The sequence below is a fragment of the Dromaius novaehollandiae genome, chromosome 2 (assembly GCF_036370855.1).
Source record: "Dromaius novaehollandiae isolate bDroNov1 chromosome 2, bDroNov1.hap1, whole genome shotgun sequence".
Taxonomy (NCBI): Eukaryota; Metazoa; Chordata; class Aves; order Casuariiformes; family Dromaiidae; genus Dromaius; species Dromaius novaehollandiae.
In genome coordinates, this window is record NC_088099.1 from 114,624,105 (window position 1) to 114,643,773 (window position 19,669).

Genomic DNA, 19,669 nt, shown 5'->3' on the forward strand with positions numbered 1-19,669 from the left:
TCAGCACTAACTACATAATTCATACAAGAAGAACAGATGATAGGTGAAGATAGTGCAGTTGTGGTAATTTCCAAATTTTCCAATTGGAACTTATTTCATTAGCTTTATGGGGTAACATATGTTAAAGGAATGATAAAAAGATCTTATAAATAGCCCTACTTATGGATTAAATGGTAATAAAATGTGAGTAAAGTTTTATTATTTCCTCTTTTATGTATCTTCTCATGTAACCAACCAGGCTTTCTCTCTAAAAGATTGTCTGGGATTTATGAAGAGCTCTGCTTAATCTCCAAGATACACAACCATCAGTTTTTTTTCAATAGGTTTTTTTTTTTTTTTTAATGTTCTGTGCAAAAAAGCAATTATGTCCAAGATGCAAAGTGATGCCAATAGAATTTTTGGCCACACCTGCAATATAAAAATTTGATTTAAGAAGGTAAAAGTAGAGATTCAGAATTGCTGTAACTCTTCTTGGTAAGATTAAAACACATCCTTAAATAAATTCAAGGAGCACCAGCATGTCCCCTAATGTATTCAAAATAGCCATAGTTTCTAAGTGCATTAGCAACATGGCTAGCTTAAACCCTTCATGACTTTGCTAGCATAAGTCATAGTTTACATAGACAGAAGGGTCAGTTTTAAAAAGATTTTGCAGTATGCTTCCCCTACTGATCTCTGCATGTATTAGATCAAATACTAAGATTATGCCTACAAGGGGCTTAAGTGCCCTGTGCCATGCAGGCAGACAGAATGGTGAGCCCCCATTACAATTCTAATTTCACAGGTATGCCCCAACCAGCCTGTTGTCTTTCTTTTTGTCCCTCTGCTAACACCTCCTTTCTTTTTCACAGTAAATCACATGAAGGTCACTCCCATGGATATATCCACAGCCTCACTGCTGAACGTCTTCAATGGGAACGAGTGTGGAGCACAGGGATCCTGGCAAGTCGGAATTCAGCAAGATGTTACTCACACAAATGGCTGCATTGCGCTTGGCATCCGCCTACCTCACACCGAGTATGAAATCTTCAAGATGGAACAGGATGCCAGAGGCAGGTACTTGCTATACAATGGCCAAAGACCAAGCGATGGGTCCAGCCCGGACAGACCAGAGAAGAGAGCCACTTCCTACCAGATGCCTTTAATTCAGTGCGCTTCATCAGTACCCAGATCTGAAGAGTCACCAGAGGAGAATAAAATAAGGCTGTATAGCAGCAGGGCACCAGAAAAATATTCCAGCACCCCAGCTCTTGCTTTGGTGTTGTTTATTTGTACTGTGTCATATTGGGACATGCTCAGCTAGGAGTGAAAAAATTATTTTTCATGACTACAAAGCCAGGATTCCATAAGACTGAGGGTTGTTTTTCTTCAGAAAGAAAGGGACATTTATTTTCTTGATGCACTTGAATGCCTAAGAATTGTTGTTCTTTTCCTTATTTTTCCCCCTCCTTGAATCATGAACAGCACTCGTTTGATGTCTGTGCTTTGAACTTCATCCAGTCTGATCCCTGGCCTGACATGACTGCACAAAAGTAATTGCACTTTAGGACTGCAGACTTTTGGGGGGAGGGAGGGGGTCTCCTTTTCTTAACTGCTGGAGTGAACATTACAATCCTGCTTCAGCTGCCTCTGCCATTTTACCATTGTGGTACTTTTCTCTCCAAGGCTTGATTTCTAATCAGAATTTAACTCTGAGGAATCACTCAGTGTAGTGTCAATACTGTGATAATGGCTTCCCCCTTTGACTTTAGAACTGATGTAGATATGTATATAAGAAAGAAACCCACAAGGATTTATCTAACCATTATCTCACAGCTCATAACACAAAGAGAATCTGCAAATAAAACAATCCTCCATTCAGATAAGTGCTAAATGGTTGGTATCTCTAATTAAAAAAAACTAAGTAATTTAAACTATTTTTAGAATCATTAAGTTGTAGAAATAACCAATGACTTACTATTTTCTCTTTCGATTTCCTTAGCTTTACAATTGCTTCTAGGCCTCCCTTTGTATCTAGTGAGTAGTTGCAACCAATCCCTCGTAAAGCCAGATAGAAAAAGCGTTTTTTTTAAATCAGATGTGCACTGTACAGGTAAGTTGTTGATATAAGGCTGAAGTGACACATTCTATTTTCATTTTCACAAGACCTTATATACGCTCTATGCAGTATTTGTAGCTTGGATTCTGTTTTATTTAAGTGGACAAACTAAAGCATATGGGGCCGTAATACATTCTGCAATCCAATCTAGCAGCATGGCTTTAATGATGTAAATCGACATTAAGTAGGAACAAGTAAAGGGCCTTAGCAGCAAGGGCTCTAGTATTGCTTGTAGTTTAGAGAGCAAGAAAGCAGTAAGAACCCGACCCACATCCATCTCACAGAGGGAGACTGACCCAATCTTATCAGAGGAGTTGGAGTAAGAGTTGCACAAATGCAGCCATATCCTCCCTTTTCTTCTTTCTAGACAGTCCTCGCACATATTGTGTTTTCACCGAGTTTAAACCTGCATCGGTTTGGGAAGAGACTGCCAGGAAGAGATAGGCACAGCTCTTGGAGAGCTTCCCTCAACAACACGCTCCCTGAACACCCTAAGATCTCCCCTGTGAGGAATACTTTCTCCTATACACACAGATGTGAACCAGAGCAAATGGATCCTCTCAGGAGAGCCAACAGGGGAGATAGTTAAGGCCAGCAAGGAGGTTCAGGTCACAGGTGAACCATGCTCCCCCGCTTTGATGGGTACCAAGCTGAGGGCATGGCTTAGCCTTGCAGCATTTGCAGTGTGCCTTTACTGATACACAGGAGCATTTTGGCTCACAGGAGGAGCAGGAACCTGTATAAGAAACAGGAGGAGCAAGGTCATAATGTTTCTTCATCAGTATCTAAACCTGTCAAGTCCAAACCAGTGAGAAAGAACCCTCCAAAGTATCCTTTTCAGCATTATAGGAAAAACATATCTCAAATAAAAGTCTTTCAGCTTTACATAGATGAGTCCATACTTGGTGCTATAGCAAAAGCGTTCTTTTTAAAACAGTGATACCATCCTCCTTCCTAGCAAAGCAATCAGGAAAAAGCCACTCAAATAGCGACGGTGATACTGAGGCTCCCTAACTCCCCCAAAGTCTGTTGCCTTCCTGACAGTTTTCCAAGCTGGTGTCAGCCTTTGATGCACATTTCCTCACAGAGGGGCATGAAATCAGTTCACCTGTTTTTGGGACAGCAGGAACAAGAGGAAGTGATTAAGGAACAACCACAGACTCTCACTGCCAGATCAGATCACACCTTTCACATTCTTTCCTCAGATGAAAAGTCACAGACAGAAAACCCAACTCAACAGTTGAGAATGCAGCTCAGGAGTCACCAGAGAAAGCATTCATTCATCCATCTAATTACCAGATCCTCCTTCAGCATGCTGGAAGGAGCCAGGAGCCAAATCACCTTGATGAATCGAGACCTGAGAACAACAGCTGGTCTAATCATCATTTCTTGCTATGGCTTTCTGCTCAGCACAGTTAAATGTACTCAGAGTCAGTTCTGGATGAGCTACTGGTAGGGAGGCATTAAGAGCATAGTTTTAACTAAAGGGTCAAGACAGCGACATAATCGCTATACCTCTGGAAGTGGACACTAAGTACCCTAAAGGATTTTCTCTAGTTAGACTTGAGTTTTATGTTCAACTGATTTACACCAGCATGTCTCCAACTGAGCAACTGCTGATCTATCACCAGATAGTCAGCCAAGTCCCTTCAGATACTAGCTTAGTTTCTGGCTTATGTTTAAGTTGCAAGAACAAATTCACATTCACTTCTATTTATGAAGATGCATATGGTGCGTATTTCTTACAACTTGTGAAATGTGCTTCTTTCTCCATTGCCTATTCCCACCTTAGGTGGTCTCATCTCCTGAAAAATGTAATTATAAATCGCTTGGTCTTGTTAGACCCTGATCCCACACTATGCAGGTGCCACACACTGCTTAGTCCCAGCTGAAATCTGCACATCCTTGTAATGCAGGATTGAACCCTACGGCAAAAGAAATGGTCTTCAACATGATATTCAATGTTCACTAGGGTAGTGACCTACAATTTATTAGTGCTTCCTAGCTCCACTGTAAATTGCTTAGTATCAAAACTATCACAGGTTTCAAAAGAGAAAGACCTGTCTAGTTCTTTCCTCCAAAAAGCACACTCATATCAAAACATAATAAATACTCACTTTGAATCACAATCTTGCAAAAATGTAGGTTTTCTGAGAGTTTTATCACTTACACTAGTTGCAGGTGTAACAGAATATAAGAATTGTACAAGAACTGCATGTTTTTGCTATCACCTAGAGCTACTTAAAAAAGGAAGCACTTCAAAACGCATTGCAAGAAGTCTGATGTGGGGCTCTTCCAGTTCATTTGTACTGTTGACTAGGAACAAAATTTCATGAGCTGGGTTCATAGCATATGCTGCACCAGCCTCCTGCCTTGTGCCAAACCCTGTATGTGTATGTATATATATATATGTGTGTGTGTGTATATATATATATATGGTTTTTTTTCCCTATATGTCAATAGAAGCCTAGATGGACAAAGATAAAGCCTTCAGAGTGTGTACTTTATTTGTCAATCCATGTCCTCTACAGGGATTCCCCTAGGTTACAGGCACAGAACTAGGAGCTAAGCTTCCCTCATCTTCTCATTTCATCACACACTAAATTAACAGTTGTACAGCACCATGTACATATGTGAAACAATATACTCCATTTCATTTGTTCAGCCTGACCTCCTCATATGTTGGCAGCCCTGGCTGCTAAAGAACTCAAGCCACAAGTGGTTTAGCAACAGAAGACCTGCAAATTCTGTGATTTGTCCCATACCAAAGCTCAGATGTTTTAAAAGCAGAAGGATTAAAGTGATATCCTTATTAACAGTCACTGCAGCCAGGATGAGTGAAAGAAGTTTTCACTCAGCACCACTGTAATACCCTATTACAGTGTCACCTGACCAAAAAAAAGTGCATCTGAAGCAGCTCTTGGGCAAATTATTTTTTCATGTTCTATTTTAAAAAGGACAAAAGGGATCAGAAAGTTAAAATGAAAGTGTTCCTGGTCTGTTTCTATACCGTTTACATATTGTGTTACTGCCCTGGGGTGGAATGTCATTTTTATGAGCAGAAGTCCATATTTTGAGATATAATGTCTGTCTTGCTTGAGTTGGAGTGTGCTTGCTTAAAGCACAGGATTTTTTTTAAAAAAAAATCTTTTTATTTTTGTAAAGTTATAGAAGATATTTTTCTTCTCAACTATATGTTCCAGATTAAACTGCCGGGGAAGTTTAAGCACTTGTTAAAATATTGATTGAAATAAAAAGAGCCTAACTGAAAAATTAAGGATTCCTCTGTATATGCATAACAATTTTCTGTTCTGTTGCCTCTCACACCTGTAAAGAATGATGCCTATCTTGGAAAGATGTATTCCTCTGTCTAGTATCTCCTCTAGTGCACAGATAAGCTTACTGTATACTAGAAAACAATTTTACTTGAGAACATCTCACTAGAAACAGCTGTGATGAATACAGCAGGGATGATTTGGGTTTCACAGCAAATCTTCAGGTTGTCTGAATAAAATTAGCTGAAACACAGACTGGAAGCGTATGGCAAATAATGACAGGGTTGGCTTGCAAGGGTAGTATGCTCAGAACAGCTGTGGGTCAGTACAAAGGGTGTGGTATCAACAGAAACAAAATATTTTTCATAAAGGAACTGTAATCAAACAAAACAGCATTATTGTTCTGTCTCACATGCTCCAAGGACTACAACACAGGGGGGAAAAGATAGTATACTTTTCTTTAAAAGACAGAAATCTGATGAACTGAGAATGGAAAGAAAGCCACAGGATAGCAAAAGCTTTCTTTTCTTCCATGCTGTGCAGTTTCACTACTGCCTCACTTGTATACAGAAGACAGAGGTGAAATGAAGTCAATGAGACTTCCACTACTGGCTTCAAAGGCTTGGAATTTGACCGATTTCTGAATTTTCAGAAGTGACTCAGGATTTTTGGAAACATAACAGCAGATCTCTGAACAATGAGCTTGATTTTCAGGAAGCATGCCCTAAATTACAAGGCACTCTGAATGCTGTAGCCACAGCCTGCAAAGCAGTGGCTTCCCTTTCCACCCAAAGCTGTGGGTATGGATGAATTCGGGCATAAATAGAGTCTACATGGCTTAATTCACCCCTTCCTGACACAAAAAAGCAGGCTAGGTAATAAAAAAACAGCACCACTCACTCTGAATTTTAGCATTTCATTACTTCCTGTATTTTTTTTCCTCCTGTTACAAATATTTGCCAAAAAGTTTTTCCTTCTAGTCTTCTTCTCTGGACTGTGATCACAGTGTTGATCTTCTTTATTATTTGCTGTCAGCACCAAAATAATAAAGAAATGAAGAAACTGAATTTTTACTTCACTGCTGAATCAGGCAGAAATAAACATGTGAGGAATCAAACCACAAATACCTTCAAAAACCAAGGAAACAACGTTGTTGGCCTGAGCAGTTATTTATTAAGCTCTCTTCTCCCTATCCCTTCTTCTTTGCAATTTTGTCCCAGAGTAGAAAACTGTCCCTCAGGATTTTAGCCATGGAGCTACCATGCTCTGACGACAATAATTAATTCATAGGCAGCTTCCAGTAAAGGAAACTGCTAGTGCCTGAAAACAGGCGGACGCTACTCCCAACATCCTTTTCCCATGGGAATCACCTCTGTTCTTGTCCACTACAGTTTCCAAGACATTCTGTTGGAAAATGAGAAATAGAACTGTACAAGATAATATTGTCTTCAAATAAATGAAGAAAGTCTACAAAAAAGGCTTACATTTGGAAATGCTAGGAATTAGATCATCTACATTCTAACTCCGTTGAATTCAGCAAATCCATCTACATAAAAAGCATGGGATCAGACCTACATATCCTTATTCAGAGGACAGAAACTTGCTAGGTAATACATTCCTCATGAATTTCTTTAAACAGGTTTCCAACTAGGGAATCCCCTTTCTCTTAGCACCAAACATTAGTAGCCTGAAGACACCAGAAGATGATCAAAACAACATACAGACATTAACTTCATTAACTGCCCTATAACATACTGCTGGAAACAACCACATCTTCCAGCAAGCAAAATAACTAGTTTCATCACTGTAAGAGTCACATACAAATTCAAATATTTTGCCACAAAAATGAGCTATAAATCTGAAATCTTTATCATGTGTGTGCAACTTCAACCGATAAATTTACCGAATTAATCAGGGGATCTTGTGATAGTGGCGTGCCAGGGTCTTTAAATAGCTCCTTAAGGAATTTAGAATTCACTGGAGGCAGTTCGAGCTTTTTTAAGAGAGTGGTTAGGGCGAAGAAGACATTGCCACCTGGTGGCGACAGCTTGCTGAACATTAACTCACCTGTGCATTTCCTGAAAAACCAACCCACTCTCTTCAGAGAACTAGCCACCAGAATGCCCTGATTGATGGGGAAGCAAGCAGATAAGCAATTAAAAGAAAATTATTATAAGGTGTCAAAATATTCGAGTGCAGTCACTTTTAAAGCACAATTACATAAGACTGGCACAGAAGTGGTAACAGCTTTTATTAGACCTGCTAGTACAGTTAGGGGAGTGGGGAGGCAGGCAAGGACCAAAAACAAGCCTTAAGCTTCGTAGTCCCTTTATCAAGGCCAATAAACAGAATTAAAGTTAAACAGAGGCTAGACATGCTTTCTCTTAGTCTGATTAAAGCAGTTAGGAGGGCAAGTCAGCAACAGTGGAGCAGAGGAGTGTCAGCAAGATAAGAAGATGACACCATTATCTCTTATGGAAGAGAGAAAGAAAAGAGTCATCACAGGCTTCGTAACTGGGCAAGTTAACAGCAAAACTGTACTGGCCCTTAAACCAGCGTCTCTGCTGAGTCCATAGCTTTAGCATACAGAAATTAAAACATGTATCTTTAAAAGATACAAGTCTTCCCTGGGGGTCAACTTAACACTAAAATTTCATTCCACAAGGTGATGTCTCCTTGGGAGAGCACACCATCCATGGGCTTGGTACCAATAAAGAAATAACAAGAATTACATTGAAAAGAACTCTGAAGTTGCACTTCCAAAAGTTAAGAAATGCCAAAATGAAGCTTTGCCCTTGCAGCCTTCCCTGTGGCCCCTTCTGCATCTGGAGAATCGAGACAAAACTTTTCAAACCGACACAAAATAGGTTAAAGGAATTCCTTCTCCAGGAATAAGGAATACCAGGGAAACGATTGTTTGCATGTTCTAAGCTGTATGAACCATTGCTGTAATATATATATGACTTCATATCAAGACTAAAATGCATATACAAATGCACAATGGAAAAGGCAGTAAGATATATATATATGCACTACATCCCATATATGATGAGATACTTTATTGATGGTATTACCAAAAATTTAAATAAATTCACAAATCAACTAAAACTGTGCTAAGAGCCATGAAAACTGTCAAGTACGCTATATATGCTAAAAGTATTACTAAATTTTGACAGATTTTCTATACCATTTTAAATCTTGGACTATTGTTGACTCACTCTACTTACAAAAGCAAATGCTTTAATTTCTGTGATTCCAAATAGGATTAGCGGATAACCATAAACATATAGCTCCACGAAAGGGGAGCATACAGGACTTAGTGACCATCAGGGATTGGACTGAAAAGAGTTTCCCATAAAAATAGCTTAATTTTTCCATAACTAAAAATGTTTCTGCACTGACAAATGAGATCTTAGCACTTCACAAAAGCAGCAGCAAACACTTCTGGATGCTCGAAATCCACCTAGTTTCACTCTCTAGTTTAAGCCTCCAGTTTCTGGTTTTGCAGGTCTCAACCTTGCATTCGCAGAGGCTGAGAGTGTACTCTGGAGGGCATTTTGGACAAGAAGGCTCCCATTTGGTCAGAATGAAGGAAATATTTCTGTAGCCAGTCACTCTAAAAATTAGCAATTTTATAGTTGTTCAGAAGTTAGAGATGACAGGAACAGTTAAAGGAGGAAATGGATTAGTAGCAACAACTGAAGCAGTTACAGATGTAAGATACAATGTAAATCAGATAGTAACTGAGTCCACAATAATAACCAGTTTGCACATGAACATATACACACCCCAGAAAGATTTGTGTACACATAAATAAATACACATGTACACAGACATAAAGGAAACAGCATAACCCTGTTCCTATGTCTGCGCTGCAGGGGAATTAACATTTGTGTGGGTCACCTAACATGCTGCATTGCATGCACAGGGTGTTCTTTGGCACAGAAGAATTTGGGTCCTATGTTGTTCTTTTTACATTGCACTCACATAACAGTACGGAAGGAGGTTAAGAGGCCCCTGTTCGTGCATTGCTGGTTATGTGGCTGAAAATGTTTACTTTTGGCCAGCTGCTTCATTTCTACACCTTTAGTTCCACAGATGCAACCTCGACACAGCTCTAAAAAAGAGCCATAAAACCACAATTAGTTTTTCATCAAAACACTGGTCACACCTACTCTGAATATCAAATTCCTTCTCTCATCCATCAACAATCATAAAATCATTTCCAAACTGTCTGAGCAGAGCAGGTTGGAGGAGTGAGGATTTAGGCACACAAGACTATACTTTCTTCCAAGTTTCAGCACTTCTCACCTCACTATTTCGATGATTTTGGCTCAGCACTACAGAAACTGTCACGTTCCAGGTCATGTCAGAAATTCATTGCAGTAATCTCAATATGTTACACAGAGAGCTGAACTACCAAAGTAGTTTTCTTATATAACCTCCTTCCTGCCCCCAGGTAAGATGTTTGAACTATGCCTGTGCTTGGTGAGTACATGAGTGTTAACAGGCCAAACAGCAACAACCAGGACAGGTGGCTCTTCACTTCACTGTGCAGGCTTGCCCTTGACAGGAGCACCGATTTAAAGGTCTTTATCTCAATGCTAATCTTCCTGTAATTGGAGGTAGTTGGTATCTGTGGAACATCAACACTTCTATCATATGTGGTTTAAATTACATTTCAAATTCACATGGGGAGAAGCAGCACAAAGATGCTGCAATCACATAAACCTTGTCTCTTTAAGAAATAAGTTTTTCCACAAATACACTGACCTTCGTTTGCCAGTGTAATCCGGTTCCTGTGGAGGCAGGACAAAGATAATTTCATCTAATCAGAAAAGCAACCTGTTCTGATTTTCTCAAAGCTGAGGCATGCAATAAGAGGTCTAAAGGCTACAGCATTTCAAGGTATTATGGAAGAAACTGAAGCAAGAAAGCAGTGCCATGAAGTTGGCTGCATTAGAGATCTGAGGTTAGGCAATCATGGACATCAGTACAGTGACAACCCTTCCCCGGCTCTCCTGTTTACAAGACTGGTCACCACGTTTTTAAGTCTTAGGCCCTTGGGATGGAGAGAAGTCTCTGTTCCTGAAGAAAGCCACAGGAGTTTCTAGCACATGTTTAGAGAGAAGAAAGTATGTGCAAACCTAATTCCCCAGTTTCCCTGAGAAAATAAAGCCATCAACAAAGCCAGTTCTGACGTAATCTATTAACAACCTCACTTTTCTCATGACTGCCTCTTCCCGTCTTACTCCTTTTTCTTCACTTGACAGCAACCACTTCCTAGCTCTTACTTGAGATGTGGGGCAGGTGGCTCATAACTTCAGAATTTTCAACTACCCTGAGTTAATTAAGGCAGCAATCAAGGAAAATTAGCCATGGCATGAGCTTTCAATTTCTGAGGAGTACTCACTTTCTTCACTATCAAATCTGCGCTCTTAAGTACTTCTGATGAGAGCAGAGAGCTGTCTCTGCATTTGACATAGGGCTCAAGTTTTGTTTTCCGTAGACTCTCCTCCTAAGCCTTTCAAAAAAAAGTTCAAAAAAGTTCTATAAATTAAACTGTTTTACAGAATGACTTAAACCAGGGCCTCTCAACCATTAAAAACACAGCAGCAACTTTACAATCAAAATAATTATTACAGTCTCATTATCAATATGCTTTAAACCCACCCTTACGCCAGGAATGTACTGCAGCTTGAAAAGCAGTAGTAACAGCAAAGGGTTTACTAATTTCAAGTGAAAAGACATCAGTGGATTTAGTTTCCCTAAGATTCTACTATTACTAGAGTGCCTTTGCTTGCAAGAGTCAAATACGCTTGGGTTTTAAGTACTTAGCACTTTTTAGGAAGTGCCTCAGAAAATCGACGTGTAGCTGCATCATCTGTATTTGGACTAAAAGTAGCCACTGGAAAAATACTTTGCCCCTCCTGTGGTACAGTAATACATAATATCGCTAACACAGTAGCCATATAGATTTAGAACTGTGTTTTCTTGCACCTGAATGCCAAACAGCATTGGATCCACAGATTTTTTTCTGCTACACAGAAATATTGTTATGTTCTAATACTGAAAGGGCAATGTACCCAAATGCCTAGCATCTTTTTTTTTTGGAGGGGGGCTGTTGTCATTAGTAGAGGTCAGTGTATAATCCCAGTCAGCCTTTCACGCTTCTGACATTTCGGTCACATTTTCTGCCTGTTTAAAAACAAAGCTCCAGAAAGGCAACAGCTTAGTCCTTGACAAGGTGCTTTAAAAGCTCAAAGATTTCCAACCAACATGAAGCAGCACTTTGAAAACCCAACAAAAAAAATATTTGAACAAGGACCAAGGAAGGCTTGATGAGAAGCGGGATGGAAGATGTGCTAGAGAACAGGGGCTTGTGCCTACAACATCCCTTCCCAACCACTTGCCTCAATACTTGTGCCTCAGTTTCCCCATCTGTAAAACCAGAATAAACCATCCTTACAAGGCAGACTGAAAGACTCTTAAAGATTGCTATTTAATCACTATCCACTCTGAAAACAGCCTAGACACTGATCACCACTGACAACTTCTCTGAATTCACCTATGCACTTGAGCCTACATCAGCATTAATAGAAATAAAAACTTCCAAGAACATCTTGAAACAGTTATTCCCAGACTATAGCAGTATTTTTTTAAAGCACAACTGGGATGATAAATAGACCAAGTGTTGTTTGTTTTTTTTTTTTTTTAAAGAATGCTTTGCTTTAATACACAAGCTTAAAAGGTAAGAATTAATAATTTCAATCACCTTTCAACTAATTTTTGTTCATTCATTTCAAGTATCTGAGCTCAGACTCCTTAGCTACAATAATAGCTGTCTCATGCATCCCTGCTTGGACACCTTATCAGCCTGTAAAGCTTTTTTTTAAAGAAAAGGGAAGGAAGCAGCAACATTCGACCACTGCAAGCAACAGAAGTAACTACAAACAGGGATTCAGTACCCTGCTGGCAGTTTTATCAGTGCTACACAGACTGGCACCAGGGTTTAAATAAATTAGCACTTTAGATGGCTGCAGATACTTAGACCACAAACTTGGATTTAGCTAAAACCAAATCTAATACCCCCTACAAACTATTTTTCACTCATAGCAGTTCCCAGATCCAGTTGACTATGCAGACACATAAACCCTTGACCCAAGCACAAGAGACAGAGTGCTTCTTAGCATGGCAGCACCAGCTCAAAGCAAAGAAATTATACCTTCCAATCTAACAGTAATGAGAAAGCCAGATAAAAATCAAGAGTTTTGTTTTTGTGCAAGACATCTCTACATAACTACTTCTGATTTAAAAGGCATATGTATGAAGGCAACATTATCACAACATCTACTTATGAAGCCCTGACAGCATCAGCAATTTTTCTTAAAACATTTGAATCCTATAAAGAAAGGGGGGGAGGGTGAACAAAAACAAGAGCAAAAACACAAACAAACAAACGAACAAAAAACAAACAAAACCCCTGATTATTACTTGGTTACACTGTTTGAATGTCCCTGGAAAATAAAGAAGGAAATAATATAACATTTCTTGATGTCATTAGTTCTCAGTCCTTCCTACAGGAACTCAACCACTTGTGAAAACTGACTCTTGTATTCAACCTCCCCCTCCTGGCCAGCATTTAGATGTGCCACCAGACTAAAGCAGCCACAGAAGATCAAGGTCAGCAGAGAGGGACTCTAGTGTTACACAAGGATTTGTGCTCCAGGACACACCCTGCAAAGTCATTCAATGGGAACCGGTGTAGAAAGCAAAGCAGGGAGGTGTACTGTTCACAGCGATGTGGTTAGAAAGCAGAGATGCAGTATTTTATCCCAGCTGTAAATACAAAGAGCAGGGCTTTTTTGTATAATAGTAAATGTTTATTATGGCTGTTCTATAGCCAAATAGATCTCATTCTGTCTTTTACCACAGGCTCACGTAAGTGTTTGCCCTGACAAGTCTGTTGAGGCATCAGTACCTAGGGACTCTGAACATGAAAAAGAAAACTTCTTTGTCACGATGAGTATATAAATCTGACAAGCCGTCAGCATCCTCAGTGTTGTGTGGATTCAGGCTCCTGGCTCTTCATTCAAACACTGAATCTTCATCCAATGCAGCTTTATATTTTCAAGCAATAGCTAAAAGCAGGGCAGTATACAGCCTGTAAAGGGAACTAGATATGCCGATTCGGTATTAGTAAAGTCTATGCAATGTATATTCAGGGAGAAGTTTCAAAATAAAAAGGACACTACTACATTTTTAATTGTTTATTAACACTTCAGCTTTTAATATCTTTGAAGAAGGCCTGAAAAATAAGTTTTGCTTATTGACTTTGTTTTTTCCCCTTTGGCAAAATGTCCCCCTTCCACCTCATCCCTCCACCCCCTTTCCTCCCAAGAGGATAATGAAGTTTCAAGCTAGTGTTTGTTATTTTCTGATATGTAAATCAGCTTCAATCATAGCAGCAGAAACATGCAAGCCTGGACAATAGTGTCTGTCAACAGCTTTTAGAGAATTAGCAGAAATGCACAAATAGTTTGTGCATTAATGAAAATACTTTTTAAATGTACTTGATATAATTATAAGTGGGTTAAATTTGGTGGCCAGAATTACTACAGAAGCTATATTTTCTACTTAACAAGAGATTTTTCCCTAAACCATTATCTTTTTTCAAAAGTGCTATATTCATAAAACTTTAAAATACTGTTTTGATACTGTATTCTTGTTCCACTTTGCCCTTTTGAGAAATCAGAAAAGCAACCTCTGATGCATATTAAACTAAAGTTGCGCATTTAGCCTCACATGACTTTATAGGCATCATCACTTGATCATATCACTAGGAGCAGAGATGACTATTTCCCCATGCTTACATACACAAGTAAGCAGGCAGACAAAGCAAGAAGTTCTAACCATTTCAGGAACAGAGACAAACAATTTAATCCATATTACATAATTCACTGAATACAGCTGATCTCATCCAAAGTCACTCCTGAGAGCAAAATAGTTTTAGCATTACATTTTATATACAGCTAATGAAGGCATTACTGGAAACCAACACAGTCTCCTTATACCATTAATAAGTACTCTGCACACTTTCACTTTGAAGACATTACACCAACCATGACCAAGTTTTACCACCACCTGTTTTGTATTTATTAAAAAAAGTTTTGATTTTATCATTATTTTTTACTTTATTACTGGTGGCCCTTCACAGTACTGCTGCCAGACAGCAAACCTGAGTTGGCTGCATTGATAAATGACTCCTTTTTCCTGCTTGCAAGTCCTGAAAGTGCTAGCTACCCTTGAAAACCTCTGTACACTCTAATATCTTCCCAGTTGCTTATTTCCTCCCTTCAAGGTAGGGATGACTGCCCTGTCTGAAGCTGCACACTGTTGCCCTCATCATTTTCCATGCAATCAGTTTGGAACAGGCTATGAAGTCTGATGTGTCAATGTTCTGTTAGAGATAAAATTGGAGAATTACACCACTATGAACCAGCGGAATCAAAATAATCAAGACCTTAGCACAGTTCTTCCAGTCACTGGAGTGAAAGGAGACTTGAAGGCAGACAGAATATATAACTGGAAACATCTGTATTTGCATGCTTAACTGAAAAGATAAGCAGTATTTGTATTTTCTTCATCATTTGCCTTGCATATATGCAAGATTTTATAAAAATATCACAGACAGCAATGACAGTACATAATGTGATCATAGTTTTTTTTTTCTTTTTTTAAAAAAAAGCACTAGAAATCAAAGGCAACCAAAATAATGCAACTCTTCTCTAGAACATTTTTCTCAGCTACATAATGTGTGCATATACCAAGGTCTAACACACTTAGCTGCACCACATCAAGTCAGGCTTTCCAAGAGTATACACAATTTTGCTTACAGGAGTACATCTCTTCTGTAATTTTTCAGTTTACAAGTAATTCCCTGTATTGGATTATGCTTAGTCAGAAGCACAAATAATATTTTGTTCCAATATTACTGTTGTTTTCTATGACATATTCAGAGATGAGGCAAGACACAAGATTAAGTGCAGGGAAGCATTTCAGACCCAAAAATGCATTCTTTAAAACTTAGATATACATGGTTAACGTAGGTAGATCTGCCAGAAGTTGCACAAAAATTACTTTCCTTTTCCAAAGGTGAGCAACTAAGGCTCACTCAGTAAATATCAACTCTTCTGCATCATGGAATTCAGTATGGGTGTCTGAATCATTCAAATTGTGTTTCTGGATATCTGCTAAAATGGAATTACAAACTGAGTAAGTTAGCATTCTTGAATTAAGTACTCTTACGAAATCAAAGGATAATGTTGACGCCTAGAAGACACCCAAAAGACCCAAAGATGGAAGAGAAGATCGATTATTACACTCCTGCACAATCCAAGCAAACTGTTAATATACTGAAAACATTTATTTCTGCTATTTATACCTGCTGGATATCCAAATTATTCTGTCCCAAAAGAAGCTGGATAATTATCTTCTCTGCAGCTGAAAGCAGCCAGAAAATAGTTCACTTTTTAACAAACAGAATGGAAACCCTTATTAATTTTTTCAAGCTTCAATTACAACAGTCTAAGCCAGAGACTTATGCAAACAAATTTTAAAATAGCATTTGTTACAAGTAGCAAATTACCATGAACAATGAACTTGTTAGGAATCCCTTCTAAAAGTACGACACACACAAACAGGCTACCCAGCAGAAAATCTGTTAACAATTTTATTTCTCTTGTAATGTTAAATATTATGGGACAGGATTGCAAGGATGAAAAACTCTCAACAATGCCTCACAAGGGATAAGAAAGAAATTCTGCCATGATATTAGCAAAGTAAGGTAAGGAGAAAATTTACACAGAAAGAGGCACCATTTCCCCCAGAATACCTCTTGTCATATTCCTGAATGAGTGGGATTAGCAATCTAATAAATCATTTTTCCAAGAGGTAACAGCAACAGATAAAATTTTAAAGGATTATTAAAATAACATTTACAAGACTCTGAACAATTTCTGAACTCTTATTAAAACCACAGAAAGAAAGAACAATTTTTTGTTTATGAATTTTCATAAAGGACTGAATGTGCAACTGACACCTGCTATTGATGATTTAATGTAAAATTTTGTCCAGTAGCCGAACAGTTTGTCTTTTTAAATTGTGTTTTCTAACCGTGCGAGATCATTAAAGGCAAAGCCTGTTATGATGCTGTACACAAAAATGGTCACTTGGGCCATACTACCAATGAAGTGGTAGGTAAACAAATCTTTTTCTGGCCAAGGGAGAAAAAAAAGAAAAGAAAAGAAGCTGCATTTTGCATGCTTCTCTCACTCATTCTTTCTACAAGATGAATTTCCCTAGAAAGAATCCAATGAAAATGGCTGCAATTACAACAAGAAGTGAAGGAAGAGAATTAGAGCCATTATCTCTGAGGGCCAAGGCTGTGGGTGATCCAGATTTATCCGAGTGTGCTACCTTTCTGAGCCTCAAGCCTTCATCCTGAGCAGGGGAAAAAAAAACATGCAAAATATTTATGAATGTGTCTTCTTAATAATCATGAAAATTTAACTCAAAAGCCAATTTTACTGGTGAGCATTTAATAAATTAAAAAAGTCATTTGAAAAACAACATTGTATCACACCAAAATCCAAAATAAATGTGAAGCTTGCAAACTGTAATATCTCAAATGAGAAGATAATCCACTTGTGTATCTCCTTACTTCTGGAGAAGAAAGATTCTGGAATTCTTACTAGGCACAATGAAGATTCTTACTTTCACTTACATAGTAAGAATTAAACAACAGTAATTCCTTATCAGTAATTTTGCACTGTATTTCTCCAAATGTTTCAATGCCACCAGAATTACAGGTAAGGAGACAGCATTATTTCAGGATTCTTTAAAAGGCTTTTGATGGCCATTGAAATTTTCAGATATCCAAGAACAAATACACAAAAACCCTCAGAAGTCACATATTGACTAGTTACGGGTACTGAAATGGCACTACTATATAAAAAGTTACTGGAAAGTAATATATTCTTTGTTTACTACCTCTGGCCATTCATTTGTTCTTGTTCACTAACATTTTATGATACACAGTGTTACTGCTTTCATTCTCACTTACTCATTTTTAAGAACGAATAATAAAGCACTTTTATACAAAGCTACAAATTAAGTAGAGACACCAAAAGTAACTGAGACCACCTTAAAAGGGAGCATCTTTATTGCTTTTTGTTTAAGAAGAAAATGGTGTATCTCCAGTACCTCATCCATAACAATGACAAGATCTCAATCACTGAGGAGTGAAAAATATATTTTAAATGTTAATTTTACTTGCACATATTCCTACATCAGGAATCACTAATTCTTAGATCAGTTTATAAACATAACTTTTAGAAATAAATTTAGCTACATATTCAACCACAGAAAGACTGCACAAGAAAAGGTACAATAATGCAGCTAACAAAGGTAAGAAAATACACTACCCAATACTTGTTCCAACCAGTAAGAGTGGACCCTCTTCAATATAAACATGGAAGGAGAACTTACTCTCGGGTGCCGATTTTCATCCAACAGCTTCGTAACTTCTGCCTGAAGTCTTTTGCACTCCTCCACTAGCTTCCTTGATTCAGTATCAATAAGTGAAACCCTATGTGGTTTTGGCATAGGTCGATCCTGTTTAGATGTATTTTGACATTCTAGTAACTATGCCTACTTTCTGGAATACACTTAAACTTCTGGGGTGAAACGCCTTTATCAGCTTAATTATAAACCAGACCTTCCAGTCAAGAAGAGTGGACCCACTTCAAGATAAACATGGAAGCAGAACTTACTCTCAGGTGCCGATTTTCATCCGACAGCTTCATAACTTCTGTCTGAAGTCTTTTGCACTCCTCCACTAGCTTCCTTGTTTCAGTATCATTAAGTGAAACACTATGTGGTTTTGGCATCGGTCCATCCTGTTTAGATGTATTCAGTACTGGGGTGGATTTGCTTGTATCTATATCATTCTACAAATATTAAGAATGGCTTGAGAATGTTACTTACCTACAAAAAAATTATTCACAGCTTAAACTTGAAACAATCCAGCTACTAATATAGTTCAAAGTTTATATTTACAGTAAGCTAATCAAAGACTTGTTAGCAATTCAATTCTGATTAGCACAAATATTAAGAAGCAAGAGAATACTGCACTGATCACATTCTGTACTAAATGCCACTGAGACAAAAAGGAATATTCAAGTTTCTTAACACTGACCCCAGTAGGCACCCGAAAGAAAGCATACACAAAATACATAATAAATATATAAAATAGCATTTGAATTTGGAGGGGAAAAAAAGGGAAGCAAATAGTATGATAGTAAAAGCAGATCGAAGTCAAAAAGTTTCAAAAAGTTGTTACAAACTAATTTGTTATAACTGCAACTAATTAGTTACAAACTAATATGAAATATGTATGGAAGAAGTATTTTGCACTTCTTACTAAAGGAAAACAAAGCATCGCAAGAATATGGACTTTAAACCTCACAGCATTTCTGAAATACATGTTACTAATTTTGGATACAAGTGAAGAGTCACACAAAAGGCTATGAGAAAGCTCTAAATAAAATTAAGAATCTAGTTCCTGCAACTCTGCTCAAAGTATACAATTATTTTCAGCAGACATTAAAGATCCAGTGGATTCAACTGTCACCATTTATAAAAACACAGCATTCATATGGTAATACTCTCAGATATAGCTCATATTAGAGATTCAAGCCTCTGTATTCTTGCTTGATTTGCTACCTAGCTATGTCATTTAGACCATGACCACATTGCATCCTTCAGAACATAAGGTAAGTAGCCCAAGGGAAGTATTAAATGTAACAGAGAACCTATTAAAAGCTAACATACGTATGTAATAACAAAAGACTAAATAAAGATTCTGATTTGCAAGAATTTCATCAGTTCCTACACAAGCAGCGGTGGTTTGGTCTACTGCATCTGCTTGCATTTTACATCTTCCACAATACAACCAAAGATAGCCCAAGAGCCAAATCCTGCTACATTACACAGGTACTCTTAATGGGATTTAAAAACAAAAAAAAAAACCCCAACATACTTACTCATGGGTAAGCAGAGAACAATTTGATTCTTTTTTGCTGGTTCGCTAGCTAAACAGGATTCCTTTAGTAATACTGAAACCTCACTGGCGTCCTAAGACTTAGCTCCCTGGAACAAACCTGCTTCTTCTGCTGTCTGACCTCACTGACTGGTTCCCTCATGTCAGTCTTCTGGCTAGGATTGGTAGGCATCT

The 19,669-nt window shown here is 38.1% G+C and overlaps 2 protein-coding genes and 1 long non-coding RNA gene across 4 annotated transcripts in view; 1 reads left to right on the forward strand and 2 right to left on the reverse strand.

Annotated features, from left to right (window-relative positions):
• Positions 1-5,371, forward strand: part of APCDD1 (APC down-regulated 1) — a 34,318-nt gene extending 28,947 nt beyond the window's left edge. The window contains exon 5 of the mRNA XM_064507199.1: positions 852-5,371. Within this exon, the coding sequence (XP_064363269.1) occupies positions 852-1,303 (452 nt within the window). The 3' untranslated portion in view covers positions 1,304-5,371. The remainder of the gene's footprint in view (positions 1-851) is intronic.
• Positions 5,372-13,234: 7,863 nt separating this feature from the next.
• Positions 13,235-19,669, reverse strand: part of VAPA (VAMP associated protein A) — a 33,464-nt gene continuing 27,029 nt past the window's right edge. Inside the window, exons 5-6 of one of the 2 annotated variants that reach the window (XM_064507201.1) lie at positions 18,207-18,383; positions 13,235-13,549 (exon numbers count right to left, since the gene is read on the reverse strand). In XM_064507201.1, coding sequence (XP_064363271.1) covers positions 13,496-13,549; positions 18,207-18,383 — 231 coding nt within the window. In that variant the 3' untranslated portion in view covers positions 13,235-13,495. Of the gene's footprint in view, positions 13,550-14,288; positions 16,876-18,206; positions 18,384-19,669 lie in introns of those variants that run through there. The other variant, XM_064507200.1, reaches the window with a different exon arrangement.
• Positions 17,579-18,200, reverse strand: LOC135327575 (uncharacterized). The gene is made up of 2 exons (XR_010387896.1): positions 17,923-18,200; positions 17,579-17,668 (listed from the first exon to the last, which is right to left on the reverse strand). It is a non-coding gene; the product is annotated as an uncharacterized LOC135327575 (long non-coding RNA).